The sequence below is a fragment of the Theobroma umbraticum genome, unplaced genomic scaffold (assembly GCF_002168275.2).
Source record: "Theobroma umbraticum cultivar Fairchild unplaced genomic scaffold, ASM216827v3 scaffold_130.0, whole genome shotgun sequence".
In the NCBI taxonomy this organism is placed as follows: Eukaryota; Viridiplantae; Streptophyta; class Magnoliopsida; order Malvales; family Malvaceae; genus Theobroma; species Theobroma umbraticum.
The window spans coordinates 5,671,865-5,682,563 of NW_018397264.1; the positions used below are offsets into that span (position 1 = coordinate 5,671,865).

Sequence of the window (10,699 nt, forward strand, 5' to 3'; positions counted from 1 at the left end):
TTTTCCTTTTTAAACCAAGCTAGCCGCCGTATTTGTCTTTTATTTGCAGGACAGTACCTGCAAATTGTATGATAGACAACTAACTACCTAATTAGTTGACAAATAATTGTTTAAGGGATATGGTCAAGCATAATTAGACAGGCAAAAACTGTATATATTTTTAAATTTTTTCTTTTACTGTGTGTTTTCATATCATTAATTAATTATTAATTATGTAAGTTTCGTTTCATATTATGTACAGCTACGATAATAAATTTTGTGAATAAGACATTATTTTTTAGACATCGACAGAATAAAATGATGACGAGAGTATGATCGTGTTTTATGAAGTCCTCATACGTAACAGAAAGAAACATTGCACAGACCAAAACGATAAATGCGTCTCATTAGGGTGATGTTGATGTATGTTTTGGTAATGTAGCTATCTCGCTAGAGAAAGTACCACAGGCTGATTCATTGGTTTGCAATAAGCAGACTGTATCTATGTGCATGCAGAGTATCTGTCAAGCGTGCCAACAAGCAGCTGTGCTAGATTCGATGATCTGATTGAAATTGGACAGGGATGAAAACCCAATGTACCAAAAGGAAAAAACAAAGTAACAGGTTGCGGGAGGGACTTCTTTGAAATCTGTATCTTAAGAATTAACTTGGCAGTCGGCAGTGGCATAAGAAAGTCAATGTCGTAGAGGTCTGATTCAATGACTCCCAAATGTACATTCACTTTATAATTTCTTGAGCGATCAGGTTATCGCTGGAAGAATCAAAGACCAACTCAACTCCACGTTTTGTTGCCCTATCTAGCTGTTTTAATTCATTTATGCATTGAGCGGATAACGAAAAACATATGCTCAATGGCTTAACTTTCTAAAAAATTTCATGTTCCAGGGCTTAGATTGATGAATTTTCTCAAAAAAATTGTCCTGGTTAAGTTTCATTTGAGGTATTAAGAATATTTTTCAGAAACAGGTTTAACATGTCTGAACTCTTATACTATAACAAAGCTATAGGAAAATTTTTGGATCAGAACATTAATCAAGAAGTTATGGGAACCCAATCAGTGTCTTGGCTTCTCTGGCCCAGCCCAAATGAAGAAAATTCAAAATTATCAAGATAATTTAGCCGTACATGATTTGCCACGGCCTCTCAAAGTAGGTATTCAGGGTTTCTGACTGCCATTTTTTTCCTGAATCAGCACTTAATGTTGCACTTGCTATGTCAAAGGAAATATATCTATCTGTTAAGTGATGACAGATGAAGGGGAACAAAGATACTGACAGGGATGATCTGATATCTCTACAGACCCGTTAAATTGATGCATTAAAGCAGAGAAAAGAGGATAAGTCATAAGATAAGAAAAGTTATTCTCAATGCACATGAACTCATAAGGATCACCAGCCATTAGGTAAAGGAATAATTTCTTTGACAAGGGTTGAAGGCCTAACAGTACCTCTCAAAGAAATTGGAGTATTGCAGGACTTCCATCTTATCTCCAGGTGTTTTAGTTCTGCTCCACTAGCCTTCTTCCCTAACAAGTCATGTTTGTTCCTTGTTGCACCAATCTGTTATCAGTTGTGGGCACAAGAGTTTTCAAGGTTTAAGCTTCTGATCAGTAGTACCATCTCAAAAATACAGCCTTGAAACTTTTGGTCAAACTCATTAATAAGCCAAGTCATGGATCATATAATAGCCCTGTTCAATTCAGGGAAGATGAATTTGGATATAAAAGATAATATCATGGCATCAGTGAAAAAGAACAACTAAACCAGCCAGTCGAGACCACATATACAAGTGTCTCTTATGAATAAATTTAGCCAGATCATTGATAAGACAAAATGGAAGATGAAACTGTTATTAATACCCATTCATCATATTGAAGATGAAACAGTTACTGATACATATTCATCATAAGCTGGAGAAACAAATTATGATACACATTGTTCATACACATTTTCATACAAATTAATCATATACTGAAAGTTTCTGATACAGGTCTCCAGAGATGGCTTGTTCCATCACAGTGACAGGGTCAATAATCCCTCCATTGTCCAAGAACAACTCCACCAAATTCTTTAAGAATCCACCGACTAGTGCCACTCCAGCCTGATTGGAAGGAACAGGCGTATCAGGGGAGTCGTTGAGGTTCCAAAACACAATCTCTGGCATTCTAAAACCCTTCTCTTGAAATTTCCTTTGTATCCCTCCATACATGGATTCCCATGATTTTGCTGAGTTTTCGCTGTTTCTCTTCAATCTTCTCTTGCTCCACCTCACACGTAGCATACCACTCATCCTCCAGAGTATAACCTTCTTCACTACCAGTGTCCCAATCTGAAAAAGGACTGTAATAACCAGAACATTGTCCATTTGAGTAAGTTGAAACGTTTCTTATTGGATGATCATAATTCTGCCTAGATGCTTCATCAAATTCCATACCACTGAAAACAGAAATGCTCCTTATCATCTGATCCTCCTTTACCTTCCCATCTACAGCAACCTGCAAAATTCTATCAAACACTTTCTCAAAATCAACATTCGCACCTCTATCCATCTTCCTTAAAAACTGAGTCTTTGACAAAGGTTATCCCCTTGGATCAAATGAAGCTCCGGATTTGAGCCACAGATAATCAACTTCCCCTTCCATGGCTCTTCACAGAGTTCTGAAATCAATAGCCCGAGAGCAACACAGACCTCCATAGGAGACCCATCCATGCTGTTAGAGACATCAGATATTGCAATGCAGTTATTCAATTCTCCCTTCTTTTTAATATCCTCCACCATCCTCCTCCATTGCAAATCTGCAACCTCATCTGCAACCTTTAAAGATGCGATGATTTCATGTGGAAGCAATGCACCAGCAGCAGTTGTTTCATCTTCTTTCCTCATATCCTGAATATACCCAACAAACCTTTGGTTGTCATGCCACAAGAAATGTTTCTTGTAATTTTTCATGGAAACAGAAGGCACCCTGTTATAAGACAGAGCGTCCCATTGCTTTGAACTCATGTACAACTCTGGCAATTCAAGAGCCTTATGCAAAGGAACAAGAACTTGCTTTCTCAACCTATCTCTCAACCTAAATGCATAATGAGCCTCCTCTATTCCCTCATAACCAGGATCAGATTTCCTTGGAAACATCCTCCTCGCTATATATACTTTCACATATTAAAGTAGCCTTATCATAAGCAGAATAAATTGAACGACACCATTTAGACGCCAGACTAATTTTCCTAACCTCCGCAGAATTCAAAAACATTATCTCTTTCTTTAAATCTACTGCAAACATATCAGCTATACAATCATACAAAACCTAGACATGGGTCCGGTGCAATACCTTTCGTAGGCCTTTTTTGCCTTGTTCAGCTCTCTCTCCTTTCTTAGACTCCTCTCGTTCTCCTTATTCACGTATGCCATCTTTGTCGTCTGGGAAACCGTAACATCCCTTGGCAACTGCGGCTTACGCTTGGATTTATACATCTTTTTATTGAGCCATTTCCCTTTCTTTTTCTTCCTGGTTTGCCACTCTTGCTTCGCATTTTCCCTCACTTCCTCTCCTTCCAAAAGCCTATAAAGAATCTCCAACAAGTCCTTGTAGCATCCAAACTATGCAAAAATCCTGACATTGCGTGCTAAGGTTTTAGAGTGGTTTTTGTGTACCCACAATGCAGCACTATAAAAGCTTTCTTTATCAGAATTTCCAGTGCCACGGACACCTCTTAAATTGCAAACAAGCCTCAAGGTGGTTAAAGGGTCGTAAGACCAGGCCTTTACGAGCAGATTAACAAGGACATGAGTTGGCATGGAAAGCAAGGCAGAGAAGAACAAGTCCAGGCAAGGGTTGACAGTGTTTGAGCAACTGAAGGACTCGTTTTTCGGGAACCCTAACTGCGGTATGATGGGTTTGACAGAGTCGAGTTGAAGGTTGTCGACGCCAGCTTGGTGGGAGCGCACCATGGAAACGCCACTGGGGGATAGCCCCGGTGGACCAAGAAGCAAGGTATTGGAAGCCATTGGGGTTAAATGGCTCTTGGGTCTTTTTCGTTTTTTCTTTCTAGGGTTTACTGTTGAGAGTATGTGGCTGTGAAATGGAGCTCTTTGGTGGGTGTTTAAAAAGAGTGGCTTTTACTTGAGGAGCAAGAAATTAATGGAGATTTGAATCATGTGATAACAGTTTCAGCAGAATTTTACTCCACTAGGTTGTTTATCCTCTTATAGATAATTAGGAGTTGCGTAATAAACTTATCTAGAATCTTTTGAAAATATATACAATACATTATAATTTTAATTACTTTTGATAATTCTCTTATCATTGATTGAGTAAAAGTTACCCTTTCAACTTGAGCATTAAGTTTGGAATCTTAAAGTCTCTTCAATTTTTTTAAAGAAAAAAAAATATAAATTCCGTTTAAATTATATTTGACTGGCGATATGAAAGTATTTCTATGTAAAAGAAAAACTTAGAACAAATCCAGGATCTTGGCAGTTGGCACCTTCTGTTGAGCCAGGCAATGCCCCTGTTTGGGGGGATGGGGAGGTCCATGGCATAAGATTATTTTCATATAATTCTACTTTTGAGTGACAATATGAAAAGGCCAGAGCAGTCTCTTTACAATTTTACGCTTATCAGCACAATCTACAAATCATTAGAAAGCAAATTATTGCAAGCTTCTAGCATTGTATCATTGTTTAGTTACCATGCATGTTATGATATTCTTGTGATTTAGTATTAAGTAATTTACTAGTACAAATGTAACATCCTTGCTGATTGTCGTTTGATCTGCCCAGTCCGCTGAGATTTGTCTACCATCCATGTTATTAAGATATGCTTCTGGGATGTGATAGGCAGGTCTTCACAATGTTGTAGTCTATGTATACCTTTGTTTTGTAGAACTTCTGCCCCTTCTTTATGGATTCTAAGTGATGCCCTTTGGATCTTGCTTGGTTTAGATGTGATTTGCATTGCTGGTATGAATCCAATTAGTCTTTGATCATGTCGATGACGGGAAATTTTGAGTTTTTTTAGTTCAATTTGATCATACATGGCCTAAGGGCAACATTGCCTCGTTAAAAGGTTACTACTTTGGAGTGGCTTAACTTATTTGGTTTAGGCAATTGTACAAGAAAAATTCTTTAGTCTCATAATTGAGCCAGTTCAAAGATGTGTATACTCCTTGTTAATTATCATGAGGAGTGCAGTGATAGATTTGAAATATTTGCATATAGTTTGAGTCATGGAACGTGCTTTAAGACCTATTTAGTTTCAGACATCTGAGTTTTGGCTGTTGTATACACAGCTGTTGGACCAACCCATCATCTGACATCTGGTTTCCTACCCAAAAATGGTTCACCGAGCCAGGCCTCCTCCAATCTTGAAGTGAGTCAGTGGGCTTTGTTATGTTTTTACACATATTGTTTCCTTTACTGTTCTTGGCTTTGATAAATGACCGCTCCAACAAATTTAATTTATCTATAACTTTTTCTCAGTGGGTGAGGATTTTCATTGGATGAAAGGCCTGATCGCTCATTTTCTTTAAAAGAAGATGAGTAATGCCATTAGGACAGAAAGATGCTAACATCTCATAAATTATTCAATTTAAGATATTAGTGATCCACAATGTGAGAGAGTTCTAAATAAAAATAACAACTTAACGGCAAATTTATTACAGGACTTGAGTAAATTGACAAATGACTCCTTCTGTGGTAACAATGCTTGGAAAGAGATTAACAATGCTTGGGTCGACCCCCAGTTCCTTTGGGGTCATGGAATTGGAATTATCACATATATTTTATTTTGGGGTAAAAATGTGAAAGGCAGAGTAGTCTCTGCATTTCGCACACCTGTGCATTAGATATTCATGGCAGACGAAACTGGCTATAATTGACTGAAGGATAGAACCCAAAAGTAATTGGATGCCTTGGAATCTTGAACTCAGAAACTTATCCTAATGGTATGATGTTCTTGTGACCTATATAAGGCAATTGACAAAAGTTTTAGGACTTTGGTAACTTCAGTTGAACTGTCTTAGTCCTTTTGAGGTCCCTGAAATTTATTGACTCCCTTGACTTATCACTTCTGGTCCGGTGCACGGTCCTTTTCGTTTCCTTACCTGGAGCTAGCTGTTACAGGTTAAAGTTTTGCTGAAATTTGTCATTTCCTGCTGATTTGTAAATGATGTTGATGTGTTCAGAAATGACTTGGTTTAGTTTCTAATGCTCTTGCTGGGTTAGACTCGTTTGACACTTCCTAAGTTATTGCAGGTTGGGTTTTGTTTTGGTCAAGAGTGTCCCTATGAAGAAAGAGGACATTGGTAGCAAATTTTCAGTTTTTTAGCCTAATTCTTTGGTACATGTCCTAAGAAACTTGATTTCGAAGACGAGTTTCAGTTTTTTTAGCCTAATTCTTTGGTACATGTCCTAAGAAACTTGATTTCGAAGACGAGTTTCAAGGGAAGAACGTTAATCTCTTACATTTCTTATAGCTAGTTAGCTGAATATACTAAATTACACAAAGTATATCGTATGTAGTAATGCAGTTCATTACAATGAATATCCCCATTGAATTCAGTCTCATCATGGTTGAACCGCTTGAAAACTGTGCATTTTTCTAGTCGTTTTGAGAGGGTGCAGGAAGATGTTTCCAACATTTTTGTGGTTTGGGTTGTGGGATGAGCTTCAAGTTCCATAACTTGGTCTAAAAGGTAACTACTTCTTCCCCAGTTTTGCAGAAAATCAATGATCAAAGATCAGGCGGACCAATGAAAAGTTCTGCATCTCAAGTTTTCTACCACACAATGGAGTCCTCCCACAATCTTGGGCTGATAAATAAGCTGTTATTTTTTAACAAATGAGATATGACATTTCCACTATTTTCCTATGAAGATCATTTTGTTATTTGAAAAGATACATTTAAACTATTCGAGAGAGGAGGAAAGACTTAACCATGGGAAAACGAAACAGGTAAGTGGTTTTCTCAATGTGAAGAGATGGTGAAAACAAATTTTAGTGATTGAGCACTCTGCCTTAATATCCTAGCTGGCAAACACAAAAAGAAGAGGTTTTCAGGGCATGTTATTTGTCAGGACAAGTCTCATAATTTGGCTATAAGACATTGTTAAATCATCGTGGTGAGGTCATTCTGTGATGGTTGGTGAGGGGGCCTTATAACAGCAGTTAATGTTAGGAATAATATCATACTTAGCTTAACCATTACAGGAAATACATCAACATAATAAGGCAGCACTAATTATATCACGGGGGGACTGAAATGCAGCTGCTACTGCAATGCTAAAAAGCATGTGTCTTACGTAAGTCAGAAAGGACCTGGTAGTCAATTAAACATTATTGCTTTGATGAGGACCAACCCTAATCATGACCTCTACCACCCGCAGTAAATGTTTTGGGTGGGGGTATCATGCTTTTGCCCCCATCTTCGTATCTTCTGTAATCTTGTGATGATATTGAAGTTAATGACTTGATGATGTTATTTATGATGATTTGAGACACATTTATAAGGTTAAAACCTAGAAGGACTGTAAAATTCTTGTAGACATGTAACCATGAAAAATGAGAAGCAATAGGATTTTAAGTTAGATGCTAATTCTACAAAGGTTGTCACTCAGTTAGTAGGAAATAAGCTGCCAGCCTATGGAAGAAGCTAAGAAGGGATGTGGGGGAGGAGTTATTAATTTTTGGTTAAACAAGAAATGCTACAAAGCATTCGTGTTTTACCATCTCAAAGTAGCTAGAAAATTGGTTTACCATGGTACCTCCAACCGATGCAAGTTCACCCTAATGGGCAATAAAATGGTATCTGCTGCAACAGAGGTACTCAGAATACATTAAATGAGATTTATGACGATGCAGTGGCATATGGAGTCGGTAGGAAAAAGGCAATCATGGACCAGACTGAAAAATTTTGTGGTCTGCGATCATAATTGTTGAAAGAAATTGTTTTCAGATTAGTTCTTTGCAAATGACATGACATGGACTTCACCTCCATATAGTAGTGTCTAGATGAACGGAGTAGCATGTAAGCAACACCGTCAGTTTGTCAGACTTGCTTTTGTAATCCCACAATATTAAAATATTGTCTATTCCTAACAGGACCAAAATAATGAAGATTTTGAGAACTAAAACATCATTAACAAGTCCAGTCCCGTTACTTTTTCTTGTCCGGGAACATGCTGATCTGGCTTACGTCCCTGGACACTTCAGCACAATCTTGTTTATAAGTTTCTTTGACTTTGACGTAAGTTTTTCTCGCAGGAGGATGATACTTCGCATTGTCATATAGCAGTCTAGCTACTCACTTCTGATTTCTGACCAGTTTGTAATGGAAACACATTTACACCGCAAAATGAGAATATTCATTTTGCTTATGCCCTTTAACTTTCTTCTTAAATTTTTTAAAGTTTTTGGATGATGTTTTCTGTATTTTCATATGGATCAAAGTGATGGCTAAAGGTCAAAATAGCCTTAGCAACGTGGTCAAATTAGGTACACACTTGTGAATACGACAAAATAGTTGTTAGGAAACTTTAATTTCTGTGCACCATGCTTTCCTCCACTAAATTCGGCTTTTTCTCATTAGTGTTTGTTTATCAATTTGGGCTTAGACATGTGACCAAAAGGCAGGTTTCCTCGTCACATTTAAGTGTGTGAACGCTAGAGATGGATGTCAAGGAGTGTCTGTCGGTGCCAAAAAGCTAACTGATCTGACTTACGGACTAGACTGTAGACTATAGTAGGGCGGTTCTATTGGTTTGCCAATCATTTTCGGTCACCAGGATTGTGTAGGTGAAAATAAGACACATAACCTTGCTTTGGGGTAATCATATGGGTTCGCAAACTCTGAAAACTTGACATGCATGAAGAAAAACGCTTTCAAGGCTTCCTGTTAGCATTTGTATTTAATGTAGGACCTATAGTCTACATTTGTTAGGGCCACTTTGCTAAATCACCTTAATGTTTGCTTGACTCTTACTATCACTTTATACTGCTTGTTCGTTTATAATTTTGAAACTCGCTTGGATGGAATGCACAAGAAAGGGCTAGAAGCTAGGGTTGGATAAGTATTTAGCTGCAGATAGAAACACCGGTACGTGGCTTAGATGGATCTTGGACAGTTTAGCTTTGAAAACAGGAAGTGGAACAAGAACCAGAAGAAAATCAAAGTTAAGAGGCTCATTTCAAAGATTTAATAATGTAATTTGTAGTCACTTGCGGTCCTGCAGGCGACGTTTTTGACTCCAAACTCCTTTAGGCCCTTTAAAAATTCTAATTATATAACAAGGTTGGAATCTGTCAGCATATCCTCTGACAGGATGGTGGGGTCCTTGCATGGATAAGGAGACCACCGTTGGGTGCATGCAGAAGACCACATGGTCGTCCAGAGAAGACCGAATAGAATAAGAGAATTAGCTCGTTTACATGTTTTTGTCCTTACACAGATCGATTTCCAGTTATTTCAATAAAAAATTTTCAACAGTTATAAATGGACTGTATTACAAAATATCAGACAATTGCCCTTTCTTTCTCTGCAATCGAAGTTATCATACTTTTGTGCTTAAAACAATGAAATTCAGATTTGTGGCATTATGGCATATTTTAGAAATCATGGAACATTTACTTTTTAATTATTTTTAATTTATATAATTTTGTAATCATCTTTTCAAAACAAATTTGTAATTATAATTCATAACTTTATCCATTTTTAGGCAAATTGTAACATAGAATCAAAATTTCACAGTAACCAACCAGGGCATCTTTACTTGGTTGATGGAAACAAAAAAACCTGAGAAATAGATCTCACGTTTCTTGCAAGTGGGAAGTTGGGTAGAAGATTTCTGTTCCAATTTAGTTTATGTGCTTGACAAATATTAGCATTTTTTGGCATCCAGTAGATGGATAAAGATTGCTCATTGCAACTGGCATTATTGTGTCAAATATTATAAATATATATATATATATATATATATATATATTTGTCTTGGCCTGTCTGCCATTGTTTACTCCATGCATATAGTGAAACAAATGAAAAAGTTGAGTCCTGGAACCTCTTTTGGATCGCCAAAAAGGCACATGCACGTGCAAATACAGGAAAAATCTGCGATTAATACTACTGCCCTCCGGATTTGCACTTAAGATGAATTTGGATATGCTCAATTGCTCATTAAGCAATAAGAAGAGAATAGACATTTCAAGGAGTAGTGACATGAGCTTTCTTGATCGCTCGCATCTGATCTCTCATCAAACAGGACTTATGATGAAAACATTATATGACATGCAAGAAAATATAACACAAGTTGGCAGCAGCCATTATTTGTAGTTACTAATCTATCTATATGGCCATAGTAGCTCATGTTGTTGGGATGGCCTGGTGATGGGGGCTAGTTTGATGGCTTCCCCATTGGAGGGTGTCCTGGATAGTGACCATAAGGTGGCTCATACACCGGAGGTTTCTTAGGAGGTTCATACACTGGTGGCTTCTTTGGAGGTTCGTAAACCGGTGGCTTGGGCTCTGGCTTCTCTTTCTTGGGAGGTTCATACACTGGTGGTTTTGGTGGCTTAGGTTCATATACTGGTGGTTTCTTTGGTGGCTCATACACCGGAGGCTTCTTTGGAGGCTCATAAACTGGTGGTTTGGGTTCTGGCTTCTCTTTCTTTGGTGGCTTAGGTTCATAAACTGGTGGCTTTGGTGGCT

At 37.7% G+C, this 10,699-nt stretch overlaps 1 protein-coding gene and 1 pseudogene across 1 annotated transcript in view; both read right to left on the reverse strand.

The window, feature by feature from the left end:
* Window positions 1-2,553: 2,553 nt before the first annotated feature.
* Window positions 2,554-4,537, reverse strand: LOC110421495 (uncharacterized; annotated as a pseudogene).
* A 5,848-nt stretch (window positions 4,538-10,385) lies between these two features.
* The window catches only part of LOC110421497 (uncharacterized), a 5,091-nt gene continuing 4,777 nt past the window's right edge, over window positions 10,386-10,699 (reverse strand). The window contains exon 4 of the mRNA XM_089784423.1: window positions 10,386-10,697. Coding sequence (XP_089640549.1) covers window positions 10,386-10,697 — 312 coding nt within the window. The remainder of the gene's footprint in view (window positions 10,698-10,699) is intronic.